The 25,630-nt window shown below is 49.8% G+C and overlaps 1 protein-coding gene across 7 annotated transcripts in view; it reads right to left on the bottom strand.

The window, feature by feature from the left end:
- The window catches only part of LOC115100599 (E1A-binding protein p400-like), a 274,887-nt gene that overhangs the window by 195,256 nt on the left and 54,001 nt on the right, over positions 1 to 25,630 (bottom strand). For all 7 annotated transcript variants that reach the window (XM_029619158.1, XM_029619157.1, XM_029619159.1 and 4 more), the window contains 3 exons: positions 16,122 to 16,212; positions 5,028 to 5,068; positions 2,344 to 2,401 (listed from right to left, as the gene is read on the bottom strand). In XM_029619158.1, the coding sequence (XP_029475018.1) occupies positions 2,344 to 2,401; positions 5,028 to 5,068; positions 16,122 to 16,212 (190 nt within the window). The remainder of the gene's footprint in view (positions 1 to 2,343; positions 2,402 to 5,027; positions 5,069 to 16,121; positions 16,213 to 25,630) is intronic.

Below are 25,630 nucleotides of genomic sequence, written 5' to 3'. Positions count from 1 at the left end.
GTGTGATGTCGGACATCGCGACAATGGTTTCCTATATCAATCGCCAGGGAGGAACCAAGAGCCAGAAAGGGTCGCAGGAAATAGATCAGCTGATGAAATGGGTGGAAGGTCATCTACAGATAATCTGGGCCTCTCACATTGCAGAAAAAGACAATGTAAGAACGGACTTTCTCAGCAGGGAGAGTCTTGACCCAGGAGAGTGGGATTCTTCCTCGGCTCTGACATAGCATCCAAACCAGGAACACTCAGCTGTTTCAAAGTCTGGGAAATCAGGGCCGGCTGTTAGGTTTGATACAGATCCAGCCCTGGAGGAATTTCCCTATCTTCCAGGGAATCCAAATCAACCTCATCATCAGTGCCATCTGGATTCCTCGGGAAAACCAGCAGGGAGCCGGGAGAGCCCTGGCACTTAAGCATAGGCCTGGAAGAGGGTGGAGCCAACAGCTAAGGGTCCAGAAATGGGGGAAGTGGAGGACTGCGCCTGAAGTCTGTGCCTGCGCCTTGTAAGCCTTGAAAAAATTCCACCCAAGAAAATGCAAGCGGGTTCAGACCAAGCCCAGAAGGAACTGGAGCTGGTCCCACAGAACTGCCCTCGCCAGTGGAGGAGCCAGTCAAGGGAGAACCAAGATCTGGAGTCCTCTCAAGTCAAGGCCATGACCAACCCATCATCAGAATGGGAAGAGCCAGGCTTAACAAAATCAGAGGAAGACAACTTTCCCTGAGCATCTGAACTGGTTAGAAGCCAGGTCAGGCTGAGAAGCCCTGATATGACAGGCAACACAAATAGGAAGACGCTTAGGTTTCTAGCTTACCGGCGCCATCGCTGCAGTAAATCTGTGCAGGAATGGCTCGCGCTCAAAAATGAAATGCACCCAAAAAATAAGCGCCTAGAAGAAAGCACGGTAAGGTGCACACACAACCTGTACACCCAAGTTAAGCACATAAAAATGTCTGTGTAAAAAGCGCACAATGCGTGCGTAGACTTGATACACTGCGCACACTGTCGGCCTATAGAGGGAGCAGAACATACACAAGAGTGCATAAAAGCGGCTGCCGCAGCCTACCACACGGTATGCAAGTAAAAAGCCTAAGTGCGGGGCCTAGTCCACCGGGGGCCGCTCAACCTGCCAGGCTTCCCAGTTCCCCAACCCCAACGGAGCGGGAATGAATGTCGGCATGGTGTGCCAAGAACGGAGACTACAGGAAGTCCTGAAAGCCCTCTAACTGTCTCTGATTCAGGTAAAACTTTCTTATTCTTTTTTTTAAAAACCTTACTTGAGCACAGCACTTACCAGATGAGTACAGAGACGGTCTCTGGCTGCAGGGGAAGAGAGCATCTGCTGTCACCGCCGTACTTGGCCTCCTGCACCCACTGCCTTTCAGCTGAGCTAGCAGCTAAGTCCAAGCTGGGAAATCCAGCTACCGGACCAAGGCACCCCTTTGAGGAACCACGGAAATCACCTCAATAATTCTCAACTAAGTATCATCACAGGACAGCGGGGCTTTCTTTCCTGAATTTAGAATTTCAAATTTCTCCTTTCAAATCAAAGAAATCCCCATAGAGAGATGCACGTCCACCATCTGCTGGAGATGGAGAATACTGGCAGGCTGGGGTCACTGCAGGGTTATGTATACTGTGACGTCAGCTTGCTCAGTCTCCATCTGCTGGCAGGGGAGCATAAACCCACTGGTCCTGAGTCCATCTATTTAGACTCTAGGAAAGAAATAATTTCACGATGTACTTTCCTGACTGGCTGAAAACGAGGGGACGAAGACCTCAGGCAGACAACTAGGACCCCTGGCTTTCTGACCCCTGGAAGCTGTGGCCTACAGCCGAACAGGGATTGCCAACCCCCCGGCTCACCCGACTCAATTTGAGGGATGGCCCACGAATATGCCTAACACCTCAGGGAGCATCTCTTCTAATCTTCTTGCATTCCAATTTTTTTTTTTTTTTGTTAGACTGCAAGATTGCACCTCTACCATCTGCTGGAGACAGAGAAATACTGAGGGACTGCAAGGGGCACTCTTGGTTAAGTAGCAGTGCCAGAAAAGTGTTTAGTTCTCTGCCTCCATCTTCTGTTAGGGATGCAAAACCCACTTGCCTGGACTGATCTGGGGTATGAATAGAAAGTAAAATTCTGCTTTAGAATTCTTACGAACATTCAGATATTAAAATTCATGCTTATAAATAGCATCTTACAGATATCTGAGGAAAGATGGGCTCCACAACAAGTCCTGGTCGCTTGAAGACACTGTTTCATACTGCAATGTCTTTCCCTACACATCCTTGCAAAATGAACCTTACATAAACACAACTTCAGTTCTAAAAAGCTGGCAAACCTTCTTCATTGGTCCAAGAAGCACTGGCTTTTCTTTTTCTTCTGAGTGGCACGGATTCCTAGCATTAAAGAAACAGCTATTTAATTTATTTATTTGTTGGGCTTTTATATACTGTTGTTTAGACTAGCCATCACAATGGTTTACAAACATTTCAAACATATACAAGTTCCAGTAAAATATATCAAAACAAAAAATAAAATGTAATCATAAAAACATAAAAAGCATAATACAAATCTACGGTCTTAAATACAATTAACAAATCAATGTATTAATGTATTTTTAATAAATGGGGGTGGCTTGCGGGAATGACGGCTACTACCTGGAGATACAATAAACATACACACGGTTAATGCCATACCAACATTGCTCTATGTTTCAACGGCAAGAAGAAATGTGGAAAAAAGGATCTGCATCCACAAAAAAAGCAGGGGAGTAGCTTGCTTGTTACGGCGGTTACTAGCCAGAATCAATTAAGCCTGATACTTCACTTGGAATACATATCCAGCGCAGCTCACTGCTTCAACGGCAGGGGGGAATGAAGAAAAGAAGATTTATATTCAGACAACAACCAAAAAGAACTGAATTGCACAGGCTGGGTAAACAAGCGTGGGAGTAGCTTGCTTATTACGGCAGTTACTACCCCTAAACAATTAGCAAGATACTTCACTTAGATGCAGCACCAGCACTGCTATCTATATTGATTGCAGGGGTGGCAGGGAAATAGAACCAAAAAGTTACTTATAAGGGCCAAGAATAACAGCTAAGTATGAAAAAAATAAATGTGAAAGCTTGCTGGGCAGACTGGTTGGGCCATTTGGTCATCTTCTGCTGTCATTTCTATGTTTCTATGTAATTAAAAATGTACAAATAAAAATAGTCTATAAAAATTGTGGTAAATAAAATTAACTGGTAGCAAGAGTTTAACCAATGCCTGCTTTGTAAGCCTGCTCAAATAACCAGGATTTTAGCACTTTTTTAAACAACTTAAGTTCAACTTGCAATCTTAAATCCACTGGTAAAGCATTCCATAATTTCAGGCCCGCAAGTGATATCGCTCTCTCTCTAACCGATGTGAGTCTAGCTGTAGTGACAGAAGGGATTGAAAGAAACTCTTTATTAGTGGATCTTAAATTTTGCTGCAGAGTGTGTAGTCTAATGACAGCATTCATCCAATCTACTCGCTCGCCATAAATTGCTTTGTGCAAGATACAGAGTGCTTTATATTGAATTTGGTATTCAATGGGTAGTCAGTGCAGAGATTTCAAGATGGGTGTGATGTGGTCTTTTTTTCTACATCCAGTGAGGACCATAGCGGCCGAATTTTTCAGAATCTGGAGGGGACGAATGGTGGATTGTGGAAGGCCAAGAAATAATGAATTGCAATAGTCTGTGCCGGTAAATATTCAGGATTGCAAAACTGTTCTGAAATCATTTGGATTTAATAATGGCTTTAAACATTTAAGCATTAAAAGTTTACCATATCCCTCTTTAATTTTAATGGAAATGTGTTTTTTAAAATTGAGCTCAGGGACAATCCAGACTCCAAGATCTTGTACTTTGTCTCCCAAATTGATTGCGATGATTCTGAAGCAAAACACCTCTTTTGCCCAATTTTTTTAGATTAGCTTGAAGTTTGCACGCCAAGAGCAGAATCAATGTCCTGGCTAACAGGAGACATCTGCAACATCATTAATGGGCCAGTTCCCTGCAGCTCCCTCCCCTTCTCCAAACATCTGTATTGAATGATCTCCAGTAGTTATGCTGGCTATTGGTTCTATCTCAGTCCAGCTGTTACTCCATCGTGATCTCTATGAAATGATTATATTTAGTAGCGCAGGCCGAGACCTGGATGCTGACTGCATAATTTTCACAACTACAACTATCAGAATAAAAAGGACTTAGACACTAAGGGGGTCAGTATTCAATAGGTCATTCAGAGGAAAAGTTACATGGCTAAAATTAGCCGGGTAACTTTGTCCCATACATTCAGTGATATAAACATCCTGCTGAATATACTTGCTTAAAGTTATTTGGCTCCATGTAGCCAGGTAACTGAAAAACCTAATTGGTTATATTTGAAAATAACCGGGCAGGTTTTTCAGTTATCCGGCCCTGTGTGGCTGGATAACATGCTACTTGACCGGATATCTTTAAAAGATATCCAGCTAAGTAGCGCTATCTTTAAAGAATACAACCCAAATATATAAATGGGCCAGCGGACCCATGCCCTCCCCCCCAAAAAAATATCTTATAAAGGCCCTCTCAGGCCATGTTCTCCTCATCCCTCATAACCTTTAGATGGTACAGAAACCCCCATCCCAGGGTTTTATAAATTCAACTATCAACCTGCATCCCCTCCCTTCCCTTCCACCCACCCTTATTGCCCCCCTCCGCCACCTTATCTTTTATTGCCGGGAATAAGGGACCCTCTTGCCTTGCTCTTGGCACTTCCAGCACTGCTCTATGAGAGGCAGCATTGGAAATGCTTTTGAATATCCACCCCTAAAGATCCAAGGTCACTCCCAAACTCAGATCTTCCCTTTAAAAAGAACCCCACAACACATGACAATATCATGAAACACCAGACCTAGACTTCTAGGTAGAAAGAGGAAATCTTTAGAAACTTCTCTGTATTTTTCAAACACACTACAAAAATAATTCAAAGCTTCACAAGAAAGACTCACCATGTTTTCTTTTCCTAATCTGAAACCAGCTTCTTCACGTCCTGCAAGTTAACATGAAATTACAGTATTACTATTTGTCTGCAAATAATCACAGTGAAATCAAAGAACTGTAAAATGCAATACCCCAGTGTTACTCACCCTTTGTTACAGAGGAGCTCCAAGCTACCCTTCACTAGGTTGGTTAAATGCTTCCCAACTGTTAAATGAAGACTGAAGTCCCTTTTTAAGCAGAAAGACCCTCTCTTATATACATATACACTGTTCCTGAATATACCCAGATCAGTCCAGACCAGTGGGTTTATGCATCTCTACCAGCAGATGGAGGCAGAGAACAAAACTTTGAGGCACTGCTACATAACCGAGAGTGCCACCTGCAGTCAGTTCCCTCAGTATTTCTCTGACTCCAGCAGATGGTAGAGGTGCATACCTGCAGTCCTGTCTGAGGGTGGAGACTTGGAAATTTTACAGTGGATTCTGCTCCCAGAGGTGCTAAGTTCTGTTTTCTGGGCCATCCCTTGGGTTGAGCCGGGCGACCGAGGGGTTGGATACCCCTGGATGCTGTGGCCTGTTGTTCCAGGGACCTAGATAGTTAGGGGACTGGCTCCCTCTTGGTGCCCTGAAGCCCTCTCCTGTGCACTGCTGGCTCCATCCAGGGAAGTATCCTTGGTTTTTTTTCCTTGTGCTCTTTGTTTTTTTGTTTGAGCTGATTTAAGTTTTTTAATTAAGAAAAAAAAATGAAGAAACAAAGACAAATCGCCAGGAGCCAGGAAGCTCGGACTGTGGAGCAGTGCTGGGGTGGTTGGCCAAGCAGGATCTCCCGCAACTCGCAGGAGTGGGAGAGAGTGCAAGGCCGTGTACATTTAGATTTCTCCGGCGGGGAAACTTGTGCTGTACGCTGCATCTCTAATGGAGCATTCAGATCTTCTGCTTCCTTTCCCACACGCAGGTGTTTTTGGCACGAACGTAAGACCTTCTTTGGCAGCGGTCACTGGGTGGCCCTTTTTCGGGAGGCATGCTAGGCCCAATTTCAGAGACGGCCTCATGGTGGACAAGCTGCATGTGGAGGCTTGCAGGGCCTGCAGGCTCAGGTCTGCCGGTTGAATACTCTCTCCCTCTGCACTAGTTGTGCAACGGGAGGAGAGGGACCTTCCCTCAAGACTCTTAAGTCCAGGAGGGCTGCTTGTGCCGCTGGGACCGCGGTACGCTCAAAAGGGGGTCTCTTCGGTGCCTTCTCCCAAGGGGGATGGCAAACAGGGAACCCCAGCTGTCCGAGACTCCGATGGTCCCCCTCCGCTACTTTCTCCTGTAAGGCAGGAGCCAGAAGATGTCCAGGAGGATGGAGTGTGTTCAGAGTCTGGTCTTCCTGAACAGGGGTTTAATGGCCCACAGGGGTTCTCCCCCGAGTTTATCCTCCTGATGCATGAGGCCTTTTTTGGCTCGGCAGAGTGCAGGAGAGAGGGGGGTCCTTGGATAGAAGACCAAGACCGTCCAAGAGACCTAGGCTGGCTCCAGAGGGCGGCCCTGGACTTGTGCGCATGCCCCTGGGGTCCCGTGCCGCTGGTGCGGAGGGTGACCCCAGGGATCTAGATGACTTAGAGGATGACGCTGCATCGCAGCGCAGCGTGGATCCAGAAGGGGACCAGACCCCAGATCAGGATGTGAGCAGAGATGACTCGGATTTCATGGAGACTGGTTCCGAAGGAGATGGCCCTCAGGTAGTCTGCCTATTTAAGAATGAGGAACTTCGCCCCCTTATCCCACAGGTCTTGGGAGAATTGGGGGTGAAGCTAGCTCAGGAGGAGACCAATTATGAGGGCGTCAATCTGGTTCTGAATGGTCTGCGGGGGCTGCCCAACGCCTTTTCCATGCCAAAAAAGATTCAGAAACTGATCAGCTGGGAGTGGGCTTTCCCGGAAGTGGGCTTAAAGGTCAGAAGGGTGAAGGCGAAACTTTATCTCTTGTTTGAGGAGCATTTGGACTGCCTTAAGACTCTGAAGGTTGATGTGGCAGTCTCTAAGACTATGATTCCAGTGGCGGGGTCCACCATGCTGAAGGATGTCCAAGACCGCAAGTTGGAGATGCAGTTGAAGCGCATGTTCAAGGTGTCAGCTTTGAGTTTGCGAGCAGCAGTGTTTGCTAGCATGATGCAGCAGGCTTGCTTGTGCTGGATCCAGAAACCTCAGGAGCAGGCCTCGTCTGGTGTTCTCTCCTTGACTCAGGCGGCCCATCTAGAAGCCAGGGTGGCTTATGAGGCGGATGCCTTGTACGATTTGGTGCGTACATTGACCAGAAATATGGTCTCGGTGGTGGCTGCATGCAGACTTCTGTGACTGCGCAATTGGTCGGTGGACATGTGGTCCAAGACTCAGCTTTGCAATCTTTCTTTCAAGGGGAAGTTGCTTTTTGGGAAGGACCTAGACCAGTTGATGAAGTCCCTCGGGGAGTCCAAGGGAAACAGACTGCCAGTAAAGCAGGGCTTCCCAAACCTGTCCTGGGGACCCCACAACCAGGTGGGTTTTCAGGATATCCACAATGAATATGCATGATATAAATTTGTATATACTGAGTCTCTATGGTATGCAAATGTATCTTATGCATATTCATTGTGGATATCCTGAAAACCAGACTGGCTGTGGGGTCCCCAAGACAGGTTTGGAAAGCCTGCAGTAAAGGAAAATTGGTTCTTACCTGCTAATTTCCATTCCTGTAGTACCATGGATCAGTTCAGACTCCTGGGTTTATTAAGAACATAAGAACATGCCATACTGGGTCAGACCAAGGGTCCATCAAGCCCAGCATCCTGTTTCCAACAGTGGCCAATCCAGGCCATAAGAACCTGGCAAGTACCCATAAACTAAGTCTATCCCATGCTACTGCTGCTAGTAATAGCAGTGGCTATTTTCTAAGTCAACTTAATTAATAGCAGGTAATGGACTTCTCTTCCAAGAACTTATCCAATCCTTTTTTAATCACAGCTATACTAACTGCACTAACCACATCCTCTGGCAACAAATTCCAGAGTGAAAAAGAACTTTCTCCGATTAGTTTTTTTTTTGCATTTTGTTTATTAGTGTCATAAAAAGATAAACAATGGTGTAATACGCAATAATAACATTTAAATAAACAACAATTCAACATGTTCATTGAGAAAGTCTGACAATTATTTCTTTATCCCCCAGATCTTACAACCCCATCCCTCTGCCCCTTCCCCCCTCCCCTTTTACATACTGTCATACTGATTGATAGTACTATGGTTCATAGGTTTGATAACAATTGAAATAAGGTACATATTTAAGTTCATATAGAAAGGATGTCCAATATGGTTCTTCATTTGTCTTAACTAGAAGGAACCTGGGTCAGCCAGTCATAAAGAGGTTGGAATGCTGTCAAGTTGGCTTGACTATGTTTGTTTGTGAGAGCTATCGCCTTATTAACAGATCCCAACCTAGATAACCGGAGCTTAATGTTCTCCTCAGTAGGCAGGTGATCAGTTCTCTAAACAAGAGCCAGCTCACTTCGGGCTGCCATTATGATAAGGTGAATAAGTTTCAGCTTGTTAAATGTTACCTCCAGGGGTATATTCAATAATGCATTTTCTGGGGCTAAGGTGACTTTTTCACCAGAGATTTTATATATTAAAAGAAAATTATTCCTTACCTGCTAATTTTCGTTCCTGTAGTACCAAGGATCAGTCCAGACGGTGGGTTATGTCCCCCATCCAGCAGATGGAGTCAGAACAAACTTCTGAGGGAGGTGCCATATAAGCCCACATCCCTGGTCTCATTCCCCAGTACATAGACTAACAAAGCCAAAGAAAAGAGAAGAGACGGAGGGATAAAGTCAAACCACTGAACAAAATGTAATCATGAGAACTGAACCAACAAGTGGTGCAAACAGCAACTTGCAAACAGAACTGAAGATAAAACATCTCCAGAGATTAAAGATATATACACACAGAAAAACCCCAAAGGGCAGAAAGTCATCCACATCGAGCAGGAAAAACAGAGGGAGGGCGTCTGGACTGATCCTTGGTACTACAGGAACGAAAATTAGCAGGTAAGGAATAATTTTCTTTTCCCTGTATGTACCAGGATCAGTCCAGACGGTGGGATGTACCCAAGCTTCCCTACTGAGGGTGGGCCATAGACAGCCCTGCTCGAAGAACTCTATCCCCAAAAGACCCAAAGGACTGCGTGCGGACATCCAGATGATAGTGTCACGCAAAAGTATGAAGAGACTTCCAAGTGGCCGCTCTGCAGATCTCCTGAAATGAGACTGAAAGGCGTTCCGCCCAAGATGTGGCTTGAGAACGAAGCGAATGAGCTTTTACCTCCATCGGTGGAGTCTTCCCTGCGCCAATATACGCAGCCGCAATGGTCTCCTTCAGCCAGCAGGCTATCGTCGCCTTAGAAGCCATACAGCCCTTCCTGGGACCAGACCAGAGAACAAACAGATGGTCCGAGAACCGGAAATCATTGGTGACCTCCAGGTATCACATCAGGCAGCGCTTAACATCAAGCTCCCGAGAGTCAACCGAAGAAAAAGAAGGTAATTCCACCGTCTGATTAAGGTGAAAAGAGGAGACCACCTTGGGAAGAAATGAGGGTACCGTACGCAAGGTAACCCCCGAGTCGGTGAGTCTGAGATACGGTTCCCTGCATGATAAGGCCTGGAGCTCAGATACACGCCGAGCCAAAGCAATGGCCACCAGGAAGATCGTCTTGAGGGTGAGATCCTTAAGAGTAGCGGCCTGGAGAGGCTCGAACGGAGATCCTCCTATAATCCTGAACACCAGGTTAAGGCTCCAGGAGGGACAAGGGGATTGCCGCGGTGGTCTCAAATGCTTCACCCCTTTGAGAAAACGAATCACATCGGGATGAGCAGAGAGAAGGGACTTGTCCCCCTGGCGGCATAAGGTTCCCAAAGCAGCCACTTGAACCTGCAGAGAGTTGTAAGCTAAGCCCTTGTCCAGACCATCCTGTAAGAATGAGAGAACTTGAGTAATTGAGGCATGAGTCGTCTGGGTGTTATGTTTCGAGCACCATGCTTCGAAGACCTTCCATACCCTTACATAGGAAACTGAAGTAGATTTCTTGCGTGCTCACAACAAAGTCGATATCACTGCCTCCGAATAGCCCCAGCGTCTCAACTTGCGCCTCTCAAAAGCCAAGCCACGAGACAGAAGCGATCGGCCCCGTCGAAATATATCGGGCCTTGTCGGAGGTGACCTAAACGTAAGGGTCCTTCCTCCGCCATGTTGAGGAGATCGGCGAACCAAGGGCGTCGAGGCCACTCCGGCGCCACCAGAATTATGGGGCCCTGGTGACCCTCTATTTGATGCAGAACCTTGCCTATTAGGGGCCACAGCGGGAACACATAGAGGAGGAGATGACGGGGCCATGGAAGTACCAGTGCATCGACGTCCTCCGCGCCACGCTCTCTTCTCGGCTGAAGAACCGAGAGGCCTTTGCATTGAGAGTCGTGGCCATGAGGTCCACGTGGGGAGTCCCCCACCGCTGTACGATCAGGTGCATCGCCTCCTCCGAGAGCTCCCATTCCCTGGGGTCGAGTTGCTGCCGGCTCAGAAAGTCCACCTGTACGTTGTCCACCCCTGCGATGTGGGAGGCCGCTATGCAGAGCAGGTGGAGTTCCACCACTGCATCAGTTTGTTCGCTTCCAATGAGAAGTGATGGCTCCTCGTGCCCCCCTGACGATTTATGTACGCCACCGTGGTCGCGTTGTCCGACAGAATCCGTATCGCCCGATGGTGAACGAGGGGAAGGAAGTCCTGCAACGCCAGTCGGACCGCCCTGGTTTCCAGCCGGTTGATTGGCCATCGAGCCTGAGCTGCTGTCCACCATCCCTGCAGAGAGCTGGACTGGCATACAGTCCCCCAACCTGAGAGGCTGACCACTATCCAGTCCAGCACATCCAGGGATACTCCCTGGGCCAAATGGGATGGGTCCAACCACCAGAGGAAGCTTTCCTCGGCAAATTTGGGAATTGGAAGAATCGCCTGGAAATCCCGAGATATCGGCTTCCAGCGGGATAGGAGAGCCCTCTGAAGTGGACGCATGTGCGCAAAAGCCCAGGGTACCAGATCGATGGTGGATGCTATGGAACCCAGGACCTGTAGGTAATCCCAAGCTGTGGGCTCCGAGAGGGCAGAGGAACGCCGTATCTGGATTCTTAAGGCCTGGGCCCTCTCTGGCTTGAGGAACACCTTGCCCTCCGCTGTATCGAATCTCGCCCCCAGGAAATCCAGGGACTGGGACGGCACGAGGTTGCTCTTGGCATAGTTGACGACCCATCCGAGGGAGTGGAGCAGCTGTACCACCCTGTCGATCGCCCGATAGCCCTGACTCAGAGACTTCGCCCGAATGAGCCAGTCGTCCAGGTTGGGATGGACTAAGATACCCTCTCGACGAAGGGCAGCCGCCACCAACACCATGACCTTCACGAAAATGCGTGGAGCTGTTGCCAGTCCAAAGGGAAGAGCCTGGAACTGAAAATGCTGTCCTAGGATCTTGAACCGGAGAAAACGCTGATGTGCTTTGAATATTGGGATGTGCAGATACGCCTCCATGAGATCCAGGGAGGCCAGAAACTCTCTGCGGTGAACTGCTGCCAGCACCGAGCAGACAGTCTACATCCTGAAGCGTGGAACCTTGAGGGACTTGTTGACCGATTTGGGATCCAGGATGGGGCGGAAGGTGCCCTCCTTTTTGGGCACCACAAAGTAAATGGAGTAGTGACCCCGACCCACTTCGGAGGGAGGTACTGGAAGGATGGCCCCCAGCTCGATGAGACAATCCAAAGTCTGTCGGACCATGATCTGTTTCAGGGGAGACCCACAGGGGGAGAAGAGAGAGATCCGGCCCCCTATCTTGGGGATCACCATGTGGGCCCACCTGGCATCATTGGCCGGGCTTTGCGGACGCACTATGGGCCAGACCTTCCTTGCCGGGTCTGCGTCCTCGAAAGGGTCAGGTCCAGGAGGTGGAGCAGGAAGACTGGGTCTGGGGGGTCTGTTGTCTAGAATTACGGGCCCGGCGTTGTGTGCGAAAACGATTCCTGTTGGCACTGAAGGATCTGGTGGAACACGGTTGATCTTCCGGAAGTCTGTGAACTGCATTTTCTCTAAGTGACTTGATGATCTGATCCAGATCCTCCCCAAAGAGGAACTTGCCTTTAAACGGGAGCGACCCCAGGCGAGTGTTCAAAGAGGAATCAGCCGACCAGTTTCGGAGCCAGAGGAGACGCCTAGCGGAGACTGTGGCCACCATGGACCGGGCCAAAACCCATAGAAGATCGTATAAAGCGTCCGCCCCATGGGCCACCACGGCCTCCAATTGGTCTGCCTGGAGAGCCTCCTCTGGAGGGAGATCCTGTGAGGTGAGGAGCTGTTATACTCATCGCAGACCTGCCCTTTGCGCCAGCGAACTACAGATGGCCGCCCGCACCCCTAGTGCCGACACCTCAAACACCCACTTGAAGTAGACCTCGAGCTTCCTGTCTTGTAGGTCCCTCAGAGCTGTGCCTCCCGTGACCGGGATAGTGGTACACTTGGTGAACGCCAAAATCGCGGAGTCCACCGTCGGAACCTTGAGTAGCTCCAAGAAATCCTCGAGAAGTGGATATAGCTTTTCCATCGCTCTGCTGACCTTTAGGGAAGCCTCAGGGGAATCCCATTCCCGCGAAAGTAGCTGAAGGAAGGAGGGGTGAATAGGGAAAGCGCTCGCTGGTGGTCAGAGGCTCGCTAATACGGGGGTCTCCTTTCTTCGCCTTAGGCTCAGGGCCTGAAGGTTCCGGAGGGGGGTCGATATCCAGCTCCCGCAAGATATGGGGAATCAGGTCATCCAATTCATCGCGCTGGAAAATGTGTAGGACCCGTGGGTCACCCCCTCCACTTGGGCCCCCAAAAGAGGGTCGTCCATGTCCGGGTTCCCCCCGCGGCACTGGAAAAATCACTCTGGGTAGCCCTCTGGGAGGTCCAGGGGGGTCCCCGGAGGGACCCGGCGCCCCTCTGTCGCGATGTCTTCCTTCTTGCAATGGAGCCCCCTGCGGGGGGGGGGTCCACCCATGCTAACTTGGGCGGGGGTGGGCCCAGGGCCTCCATAGGTTGTGTCATCCGGTGCAGAAAGGCATTGTGCATAAGCACAATAAATTCTGGTGAAAATGATGGGAGCCCCGAAGGAGGAAAGGCCGGGACCTCCCGCGGCATAGAGAGCGGTTCCAGAGCCTCTGCCGAGGTCAAAATGGGCGGTGGAGCAGAAATCGGGCCTTCAGAATCCTCTCCCGAGGATCTGGCATCCAGCGTGTCATGGGCCAAGATGGCCGCCGTTCCCGCCACCTGCGGGAACGGGGCCTGCCGCTGGCATCACTCACGGCTGGGACCGCGTGCTCCGGCATTGCTCTCCTCCTGGTCGCTGGTCTCCCCCCCTGGGGAGACAGCCTGAGCAAAGCCCCTCTCGTGAGAGTCGGCCCCCGAACCGGCCGCAGTCAGCATACCCCGCCGTTCTAGACACGCTGCTATCGGTGGAGGGGGAAGGGAGGAGGCGGAGTGCGGGAACTTAAAGGCTGGAGCTCTTCAGCGCCGACGAAAACCAAAGCCGAAACCAGGGACCGCCCCAAAAAAACCCTCGCGATCCAGAAACACCGCTGGGGAATGCAGGTCATAAAAGGCATCAGCACTATAGGCAATGACCGCTTCCAAGCGCCCCACCTGACATGCCTCCTCAGGTGACAGAGACTCACTGGCCAGAAGCTGTTGCGCCCAACGAAGGCCAGCCCGTAAAGAAAAATTACTGCAAATGGCCGCGCGCATACCTAACACCGAGACCTCGAAGATCCTCTTGAGCTGAATCTCAAACTTCCTGTCCTGTAAGTCCTTGAGCGCAGTGCCCCCCGGTGACCGGAATGGTGGTCTTCTTCGTGACTGCCGCTACTGCCGAATCTATCTTTGGCATACGTAACATCTCTAGGGCGTCTTCCAGCAAAGGATATAACTTATCCATCGCCTTCGCCACCTTCAGCCCTAAATCTGGCGTATCCCATTCCTTAAAAATCAGATCCGAAGCAGAAAAATGTAATGGGAAAGCTGAAGGAGGACCCCGAAGTCCCAAGACGACCGGGTCCATCACACCGAGCCGGGATTCCTCCTGTGGTAATTGAATTGCCAATTCGCCCAGGATTTCCGGGATAAGAGGCCCCAGCTCCTCCTTTCTGAACAACCGGATTACCTTCGGGTCATCCCCCTCTGTCCCGAGGGAAACTAGGGAACCCGTGGCCCCCTGATCTCCGTCCCCCTCGACCCCCCTCGGAGGCTGGGACGGGACGTCCGGATCCCCTGCGTGCTCCTCCGGCTCATCGGACTCCGTAGTGGAGTCCGGGTCACCCCTGACAGCCGGGGCACGAAGGGGCCGGGATCTGGCCGGGCCCTGTGGCTCTGCGACGGATCTCGACCGCTTACCCACTCTAGGCCCCGATTCCGGAGCCGCGGGCTCTTGGGGTCTCTTCCTGGCTAACCTCTGGGCCTTAAATGCCTTGTGCATGAGGAGGACAAACTCAGACCCAAAGGATGAGTCCGAGGACGCTTCATCCTCCTCCCCCTCAGAAGGCCTACTGCCACTGGGACCCACTGGCCGAGCAGGAGTGTCCCCCGCGGAGACCCTGCGCTGTGGGGACAACCGCGGAGGAGGGTCGTCCTCCCCCCATCCGCCAGCCCCGCGTTCGACTCGGACCCGCCGAAAAGGACGGGAGAAAAGTCAAAATGGCGCCGTTCCCGGGTGCCCCGGAGGCGGGCCAGCGCCCACCGTCGCTCTGCTCGCCGTGGACCCGGCGCGAGACTATTTCGCCCCCCCGGGTCCCTAGAGAGATCGCCGAACCTCCCTCCCCTCCCGAAACACAGGAGGAACACAGGCTGTCCCTGGACAGCCGCGAGCTGCGGACCCGCAGGCCCAACACGCCGCCCGTCGCAGCATGCCTTGATTCGGAAGGAGGGAGAGGGAGAGAAAAAAAGGAAGAAAATGAAAGAAAATGAAAGGGAAGAATCCCCCGAAGCGGCGAACCAGCGCCCCGACCTCCCCAAAGAAAAAGCAACAAGCAAACAAAACTATTTTTTTTTTTTCTTCAAAACTTTACCGATCCCTCGGGTCCGGGTCCAGCCGGGAGGAGCAAACTGGGCACCCCGGTGTCCTCCCTAGCGTTGATGGTGCGCTGGAATGTGGGGCTCCCCCACTCATCAGCGGCCTCAGAACCAGAAAGGATGGTCCCCTCAGGACCTCGCAACCTTCTGGGAAGCGGATGAAGGGACCAGCAGGCAAGCCTCCGCGGTCCCTACCCTAACCTTTTCCCTATATCTTTTTTTTTTTTTTTTAACACTATCTACCACCTAAAACTTAGGATCCAGCACAGACTGTAGGTTTTGCACCCCCTTCACCTGCTAGGAGACAGAAGAATACTGCCAGACTGTAGGTGGCACCAACCTAGTTATAGGCAGAGTTTTGGTTGGTAAACTTCTGTCTCCATCTGCTAGGGGGTGGGGGGGGGGGGGGCGCAAAACCCAGGAATCTGGACTGATCCGGGTATGTACAGGGAACAAAAATTAGCAGGTAAAAACCAATTTTCCTTTATGCAAATCTTAATATGTAAGTGAGAGCCCCACTTTGTTCTGTGTTGTTTTGCAAACTGCTGGGGGGAACAGAGCCGCCACAAAGGCCCTCAACAGATATGAGCAGCTTCCAAGCCTCTGACCAAATGTTGAGGCAATGCACAAAAGGGATAAATCAAACCTTTATGCACAGGAAGAGGTTAAAAGTGCCAGGAGTGCTCAAACCGGTGCATGGACCCCTTTCACCAATTGGGTTTTCAGGATATCCCTAATGACTATGTATGAGTTAGCTGCATACATTGGTGGCAATGCATGCCGATTTCTCTCCTGAAAGCTTGATGGGATGGAGTCAGAGGACAAGTTTTGAGCACCATCGTTCTATGGAAATGCTATTCTGCCCGAACAGGCATAGCTTAAAGTAAAAATTCCAACCCTTAAGTAGCCAGCAATCTGCAGGGTTTACAGGTGACTATGCAACTTACGGCTGTCACTGCCTCTCTTACAACTGTTTTGTACATCTGAGATGTTTTTTCTTTTTTCTTGCAGTTCAAGCAGCAGTTTAATTTCCACAACCTGAAAAACAATTAAGAGAATAAAAATATCTCTCTGAGGATTTTAAACACACACAATATACAAAACATCCTGTAATATTGTGTCTTTAAAGGAAAATAGGTTCTTACCTGCTAATTTTTGTTCCTGTAGTCCCATAGATAAGTCCAGACTCCTGGGTTTTGCCTCCCCTCCAGCAAATGGAGATAGAGAAAGTTTTACTGACACTGCCACTTAACATGAGGTGCCACACGCAGCCCCTCAGTATTCATCTGTACCCAAGCCAAAATAAAACAATAAATACAAAACAATAACTAACATTCCTGGAACGAGCAGTGGGAAGTGGAAACAGGAACAGATAACTTCGCCCACATAAATCCCAGTGTAGGACTAACAAAACCTGTGCCATTCTTCGAAGTAATTACAAAGAAAAACAGTTTGAGCGGACTCTCTAAATCTCCCTTTTCTCCAGTGGGCGGGACTCTGGACTGATCTGTGGTACCACAGGAATGAAAATTAGCAGGTAAGAACCTACTTTCCTTTTCCTGTACGTACTCAAATCAGTCCAAACTCCTGGGATGTACCAAAGCTTCCCTAAATGGGATGGGACTACTAGAGTCCCGCTTGAAGAACACTTTCACCAAAGCCCATGGCCTCTGGGGCTTGGACATCTAAATAGTAATGCCTGGTGAAAGTGTGCTGTGATTTCCAAGTGGCCACCCTGCAGATCTCTTGTGGAAAAGCTTGCTGACACTTGGCCCAGGAGGCCGCCTGAGAATGGGGAGGGAGCCCTTAGCCCCTCTGGAACAGGCAACCCTGACAGATATACGCGGAGCTAATAGTCTCTTTCAACCACCACACAGTTATGGTTCTTGATGCCTTATGACTCTGTTTTGCACCACTCCATAACACAAAAAGATGATCTGACAAGCGGAAGCTATTTGTGACCTTCAGGTACTGTAACAATGCACACTTTGCATTCAAACGTTGCAACATTTTTGCCTAAGGCGCCATAGGATCCAAACTTGGGAAGGACAGGGAGCTCCACTGACTGATTTAAGTGGAATGACGACACCACCTCGGCAGAAAGGAAGAAACCATCCTCAAGGAGACTCCCCAATCTGAAAATTTCAAAAAAGGCTCTCTACAAGACAAGGACTAAAGCTCTGAGATCCGGCAAGCTGAACAAATTGCCACCAAAAAACCCACCTTCAAAGTGAGATCTTTCATGGTCGCTCGACTCATAGGCTCAAACAGGGCTGCACACATGCCCTTAAGGACTATGTTAAGGCTCCAAGGACACGATTTCTGAATCAGAGGACGCAAATACTTTGCTCCCCAGAGAAAACAGACCACATTCGGATGGGTAGCTAGAGAAGAACTTTGCACTTTACCTCGAAGACAGCCTAGGGCCGCCACCTGAACCCGGAGGAAATTAAAGGATAAACCCTTTACCAAACTGTTTTGCAGAAAGATAAGAATATGAACCACTGAGGCTCGCATAGGATCTACTCCTTGCTCCGTGCACCAGGACTAAAAGACCCTCCAGACACTCACATATGCTAAGGAGGTAGAAGTCTTTCTAGATTGTAAGAGAGTAGTGATGACTCCTTCCGAGTAACCCTTTTCTCGCAAACGCTGCCTCTCAAAAGCCAGGCCGCTAGACAAAAACGAGCCACCTGATTTGAAATTATGGGCCACTGACGCACGAGTTTCGGTAGATGAGCTAATCTCAACAGAGCCCCCACTGCTAGGTTAAGTGTGCAAACCACAGATGTCTCAGCCACTCTGGCGCCACAAGGACCACATCACTCGGATATTCTGCTATCCTTTGCAAAATCTTGCCCACCAGCGGCCAAGGTGGAAACACAGAGCAGGACGTCCGACGGCCAAGGAAGCAACAGGGCATCTACTCCTTCCGCTCCTCGTTCTCTTCTTTGGCTGAAGAACTGCGGGGGCCTTTGCATTGTGATAAGTTGCTATTAGATCCATGCATGGTGGAACCCCATCTGTGCCGGATTAGGGACACTGCTTCCCTCTGAGTGCTCCCACTCTCCGGGGTCCAGCTGTTGCTGGCTCAGAAATTCCACATGTACATTGTCCATGCCTGCTATGTGAGAGGCCGCTAACAATGTCTGATTCTCCTCTGCCCAGCTTATCAGACCCCGAGCTTCCTGAGCCACCGCTCGACTCTTGGTGCCACCCTGTTGATTATGTATGCCACCATTGTCGTGTTGTCAGACAACACTGTCATCGGCTTTCCCTTCACCAGGGGAAGAAACTTTTGTAGGGCCAAGCGCACTGCTCTCAGCACTAGGCGATTGATGGACCACAGTGCCTAATCCCTTGACCACTGGCCCTGAACGGACTGGTTCTGACACACTGTTCCTCAACTAGAGAGACTGGCATCGGTGGTGACAAATATCCAGACCGGGATTTCGAGGACTACTCCTCGCCTCAACTTCTCTGGAAGTAGCCACCATGAGGCTGGCCCTGGATATCTCGGAAAGTGGGAGAGGCAAATGAAACTGTTCTGACAGTGGGTCCCATCGGGATAGTAAGGCCGTTTGTAGCGGACTCATATGAGCAAATGCCATTGGAACCAACTCCAACGTGGAGGCCATACAACCAAGAACTTGTAAATAATTCCAGACCTTGGGCACCTGCTTACTCAACAAACCGCAAACCTGCGATTGTAACTTGGAAATCCGCTCTTCAGTGAGAAAAACCTTCCCTACCTGGGTGTCGAAACGCGCACCCAGGAATTCCAAACTCTGAGAAGGAAAAAGATGGCTTTTGGACAGATTGACTATCCATCCTAACAACCGCAAATACCGGAAAACTAGGTCCACTGCCTCCAGGCAAAGAGATTCTGACTTCGCCCGAATTAATCAGTCGTCCAGATAGGAGTGAACCAAGTTCCCGTCCTTCTGGTGAGCCATAGCCATCACGACCATCACCTTTCTTGAAGGTCCTGGGTGCCATCGCAGACCGAAGGGCAGAGCACAAAACTGAAAATATTCCCTCAGAACATTTAATCTCAGGTACCTTTGATGGTGTGGCCTGATGCCTTATGCAACTACGTTTTGGTCAAATCCAGTGATGCCAGGAAACCCCCCCCCCCCTTACACCGAGGTAATCACTGAGCGCAGAGTCTCCATTCGAAACGAGGAACTTTAGGACCACATTCACCTTTTTTAAGTCGAGAATTGGACAGAAGGTGCCCCCTTTCTTGGGAGCTATGAAATAAATGGAATAGCGGCCTTCCCCTGCTCTTCCATGGGTACAGGAACAATGGCTCCAAGTCAACCTAGGTGGCAAATGGTTTCCTGAACTGCAAGTTTCTTTTTCTCGGAAGTGCATGGGGACACCAAGAACAAGTCTCTTAGCGGCCGAGCAAATTCTAAAGTGTAACCTTGTTTTATCACACTTAAGACCCACTGGTCTGACATAATTTTGGTCCACTCCTCGTAGAACAGAGCCAACCAGCCCCTCTATGACTGGTTCTGAGGAGTGAACCAGCCTGGCATCATTGGGCAGATTTGGAACCACCTTGGGAAGAGCCAGCCCTTCCCAATCTCCTCCCCTTGAAAGGACTGGTTCCAAGCTGGCTGCCTTCCCGAGGGCTATCATTGGGAATTTTCCGAAGCCCTGGTAGGCTGAAAACGTCTATTTCCACTAGAATGATAATGGGCCAGAAAGGAGCTTTTCCCTTTAGGTTTATCATCAGGCAATTTCTGAACCTTGCTTGCTTTCCCTGAGAACCTTAATCATCTCCTCCAAGTCCCGACCGAAGAGCAATTTCCCTTTGAAAGATAAGACTCCCAACTGAGCCTTGGATGAGACATCAGCTAACCAATTCCTCAACCAGAGGAGCCTGTGGGCTGAAACCACAGATATCAGCATCCTGGAGGAGGTCCTGATGAGATCATACAACGTATCAGTGCCATTGGATACCACAGCTTCCAGACGCTCCACCTGCCACATTTTGGAATTAGACAAGGGCCTGTCAGCTTGCAACTGCTGAACCCAGCGCAAGCCCACCCTCAACATGAAGCTACTGTACACAGCCATTCAAATGCCAAGCACAGACACCTCGAAAATCTTCTTGAGGTGCGCATCCAACTTCCTGTCTTGAAGGTCCTTCAGAGCCATGGAACCAACCATCGGAATAGTCGTCTTCTTGGTATCCACCGAAACGGAAGCATCCACCTTAGGAACTCTCAGAAGCTCCAGTGTATTAGATATAACTTGTCCATGGCCCTGCTGACCTTCAGGCCTGTGTTGGGAGTATCCTACTCCCTAAACACCGAGCTGACTGAATAATGAAAAGAAAAGTACCTTGTTGGGCCCCGTAGACCAGTCATGGACGGGTCCACATCTTTTACAGCCAATTACTCTTGCACAACCTTTATACCCAGTTCTTCCAGATCTTCAGGAATCAAGGGGCCCAGCTCCTCCCTGTGGAATGGCCGTACCACTTTGGGATCATCCCCTTCCATCGCAGAACCTTTGGATAGCGCCTGATCTGAATCCTGGTCCGTTAACACCGGCTTTGACCCAGATGGGATCTGCTCCTGCAGCCACTCTACATCTGAAACCTCGGAGGAGCTGTTCATGGCAGTAGATGGTGCCGAGGCCCCTGGTACCCGCCAGCCCCTTGTAGTAGCTCCATCAGCCCAAGAGTCCTGGCCTTCTTTGCCGGCCTTGAATGTGCCACAGATCCCTGAATAGCTTTGGCTTTTCTGGCTTTATAAGCCTTATGCAGTAAAAGTACAAAATCAGAGAAGTCAGAGGAAGGTTCTGAAACCCCCTGGGAGTCCTCATCACTGGCAGGATGACTTTCCTTAGCTCCCTGACCTCCCCTGGAGGCCATAGCTACCGGAGACAATGGAGGAGGGAAATCCCCCTCCCCCTCCATGGCCCGCAAGGCAGCTATGAAGGTGGACAAAATGGCTGCCATTCCCACACTCAGCATGAATGGGTCATCCACTGGCTGCCTTGCTGAAGAGAGCCTCCCAGGTTCGCGGCACTCGTCTGAAGCGGTCTTGTCCCTCCTCGAGTTGTTCTCTCCTCTGGAGAGACACCGGGAGCATCGGTCGTTACAGGAAAGACGTGCGGGCTTGCAGCTGAACCTGCGTGGCATTACAATGTGGCTCTGAGCTGCGAAAACAAACTAAGTACCCTGGAGGAAAAGGAAATAAACAAAGAACCACGCAATCGCCAGTGGGAGAGAACCGGTGGGGAGGGGGAACCTGCTGTACCACAACAGCCCAGACTGCTCTGAAGGCTGCCTTTCTTAAATTTAATTCTCTCCTTTCCTTATTATTATTTTTTTTTTAAACTTTAAGTAAACCAAGAAACAATGAAAAAGGAAACTTCCCTCAAAGAAGACTGGCAGCAGATTCTGATCCTCCTTCAGGGTGTGGATCCTGGAACCTCCAGCTATCCACCCTATCCGGTGCCATGTACCGAGCAACCAAGGATCCCCAACCCCCTGCTAGTCCGCCTCACAAACCAGGTGGAATGGCCCCACCAGGACCTACAACCCCCTGGGAACATGCTTGATTTCTTTCTTTCTTCTGCTTTTTTTTTTTTTTGATTCAGACTGCAGACTGCAGGTTTTGTACCTCTACCATTTGCTGAAGACAGAGAAATACTGGGGGACTGCAAGTGGCACCTCGTGTTAAGTGGCAGTGGCAGTAAAACTCTATCTCCATCTGCTGGAGGGGAGGTAAAACATAGGAGTCTGGACTGACCTGGGTACCTACAGGGAACACAATGGAGAAACTACTTACCTGATAATTTCGTTTTTCTTAGTGTAGACAGATGGACTCAGGACCAATAGGTTATGTGCTCCCCTGCTAGCATATGGAGACGGAGTCAGAGTTCAAAGCTGACGTCAGCTTAGATATACACCTGCAGTGACCTCAGCCATTCAGCATTCTCTTCAAAAGCCATTTTGGACATACTATTGAAAAACGAATAAAATTTGATTACAACTTGATAATAATGATTAAAAACGGATTACTGTAACTGTATTCAACCAAACATAAGCACTGAATCCCAGCAATATTACAGATGCCCTGATCTAGGGATAGGGCGATGGCTTGCCTGTAACCTCTTGGAATCGAGATTCACCTCATGGGTGACTCCTTGGCACCGTTCATGAGCAGCTGTGGGTGGGATGCTGAGTCCATCTGTCTACATTAAGGAAAATGAAATTATTAGGTAAGTAATTCTCCATTTCCTCGAGTGTAGCCAGATGGACTCAGGACCAGTGGGATGCTCAAAAGCTACTTTCGAACGGGAGGCTGCCCGCGGTTCGGTTAGCAACACCCTCACAAAGGCTGCGTCCTCTTGAGCCTGGAAGTCCAGGTGATAGAACCTGGAGAAGGTGTGAAGGAAGACCACATCGATGCTCGGTAGATGTCGACGGGAGACAGTAGCTTAGCTTCCGCCCATGATACTGCCTTGGCCCTAGTGGAATGAGCTTTAACCTGAAGGGGTAAAGGCTTCCCTGCCACTACGTAAGCTCCCATGATCACTTCCTTGATCCAACAAGCTATGTTAGCTCGTGAAGTAGCGTCGCCTTGTTTCCTTCCACCGTGAAGAACAAACAAGCAGTCCGTCTTGCGCATTGGCTCTGAAAGTTCCAGATACCCTACTAAAAGCCTAGTGACGTTTAAGTGGCGTAGGAGGTGGTAGTCTTCCGTTTCCTTGCGTCTATCTAGGGATGGTAAGGAAATGGACTGATTCAGGTGAAATTCCAAGACTACCTTTAGCAAGAAGGAAGGAACGATGCGAAGCTGTAACATTCCTGTAGTCAACGAGCCGAGCATATTGCCATTAAGAATACAGTCTTCAACGTTAACAGGCATAGAGACAGACTAAGCAGCGGCCGGAAGGAAGGCCCTGTAAAAAGGCCAATACTAGATTAAGGTTCCATAGGGGGACCGGCCACTTTAAGGGTTGTTGGAGGTGTTTAACCCCATTTAGGAAATGGGCCAAGTTCGGATGTGTCAACAGGCAGGCTGCATTAACCTCGCCTATGAAACAGGAGAGAGCTGCTACCTGGAACTTCAAGATGTTGAGGGACAACTCTTTGTTCAGAAGGTCCTGTAAAAATTCCAGAATCATGGGGATCTTGGTTGTCTGAGGGGGTACCCCGCTTTCCTCGCACCAGGCCTTAAATATTCTCCAGATCCGCACATATGCCAAGGACATCAAGAACTTCCGCTTGCGGAGCAAGGTGAGAATTACTGCCGCCGAATATCCACGCTTCATCAGGCGAGCCCTCTCAAGGACCAGAGCATAAGACAAAACAGAGTTGGGTCCTCATGAAGGATCAGACCTTGTTGAAGAAGGTCCCTGTGCGGAAGGAGGCATAGGAGGCTCTCCACCAGAAGCCTCCGCATTTGTGCATACCACGGGTTTGCGAATGACCTTGCCCAGCAGAGGCCACGGAAGGAAGGCATACAGTAAGTCCTCCTCTGGCCAGGTCTGTTCAAAGGCGTTAATCCCTTGGGAGCACTGATCTCTTCTGCGACTGAAGAATCGGGGGACCTTCGCATTGTGAGATGTGGCCAGTAGGTCGATGGATGGGAGGCCCCAGTGATCTATCAGGAGTTGGAAGGCTCTGGTCGACAATACCCATTCTCCTGGATTCAGACTCTCCCTACTGAGAAATCTGCTCTGACGTTGTTTTTTCCCACAATGTGGGAGGCCGAGATCCCTTGTAGATTTAACTCGCCCACTCCATAATGGGATCTATTTTCAGAGACACTTGGTGGCTTTTGGTTCCTCCCTGGCAGTTGATGTAGGTTACCATTGTTGTGTTGTCTGACATCACACGGACCTTCTGGCGCTGGAGTCTTTGGCTGAATTGCAGACATGCTAATCTTATAGCTCGGGCTTCCAGGCGGTTTATGTTACAGCTTGCCTCTTCCTTGGTCCATCACCCCTGGAATGTCAGTTCCAGACAGTGAGCTCCCCACCCCCGGAGGTTCGCGTACATCATGAGGACTATCCAGTTCGGTGAGGACAGGCTTACACCCTTGCTTAGGTGAACTTCCTGTAGCCACCACTAGAGCCGAGAACATTCTTCCATCAGTAAGTGGAGGCAAATCGGGTAGTCTTGAGACAGTGGGTTCCAACGTGACAGCAAGGAGCGTTGGAGTGGCTGCATGTGGGCCTTCACCCACGATACTACCTCCAGTGTTGACACCATCAGGCCGAGGACCTGGAGATAGATCCACACCCTGGGGCGCATTGTGTTAGTTAACCGATGCATTTGGCACATCAGCTTCCTTATCCTCGACGGAGGGAGGAAGACTTTGTCCTGCTTGGTGTCGAACCGGACTCTCAGGTACTCTAACGACTGGGAGGGCTTGAGGCTGCTCTTGTCCATGTTCCAGTCCCAATCAAGTTCCTGAAGCAGGAACGTGACCCTGCTGGTCATCTGGAGGCTGTCTTCCAATGACATCACCCAGATCAGCCAGTCATCTAAGTAAGGGTGCACCAGGATTCCTTCTTTCCTCAGTGTTGCCGACATGATCACCATAATTTTGGAGAATGTTCTGGGGGCGGTTGCCAGGCCGAAGGACAAATCCTGGAACTGATACTGGTGGTCCAGTACCGCAAAGCATAGGAAACGCTAGTGATCTTAACGGTTTGGAATATGAAGGTAGGCCTCAGAGAGGTCCAGGGAGGTTAAGAACTCTCCTGGTTGTACGGCCATTATGACAGAATGCAGAGTTTCCATTTGGAAGTGTATTATCCACAGATAACGATTGATGCTCTTGAGGTCTAGGATAGGGCGAAATGAACCCTCCTTCTTGGATATGATGAAATAGATGGAATAATGCCTCGTATTTTCCTGGGCTGTAGGTACCGGAGTTAATGCCCTCAAACTGAGGAGTCTTATCAAAGTAGATTCCACTGCCAGTTTCTTGCGCTGGGAGAAGCAAGGTGACATCATGAACATGTGTCGAGGGATGCTGCGGAATTCCAGAGCGTATCCTCATATGATGTCCAGTACCCATTTGTCTGATGTGATCTCGACCCAACGCTGTTAGAAGAGGGATAGTGGGCCCCTATCTCCTCGTCCTGTGGCTGGGTCGGCCAAACTTCATTGGGAAGTTTGGGCTGAACCTGAGCCCGAACGACTTCCTCTTTTTGGTTGTCAGCTCTGAAATGACTGAGACCTTTCCAAGGACCGAGATGTCCGAAATGACAAGTTTCTGTAGGGCTGAAAGTGCTGGGAGCCCCTGGCCCGATCCCTCATGGGCGAGGGGTGCTGCAACCTCTTTTTCTTATCTTCTGGAAGCTGCGGCACTGGAGATTCACCCCACTTACTGGCCAAACTTTTCAATTCACTTCCAAATAGCAGGGATCCCTTAAAGGGCATCTTTGTGAGGTTTACTTTAGAGGTCGCATCCTC

The sequence above is a fragment of the Rhinatrema bivittatum genome, chromosome 11, assembly GCF_901001135.1.
Source record: "Rhinatrema bivittatum chromosome 11, aRhiBiv1.1, whole genome shotgun sequence".
NCBI classification, from domain to species: domain Eukaryota; kingdom Metazoa; phylum Chordata; class Amphibia; order Gymnophiona; family Rhinatrematidae; genus Rhinatrema; species Rhinatrema bivittatum.
Note: the sequence above shows the minus strand (reverse complement) of the source record. Positions and strands in the feature narration are given on the sequence as shown.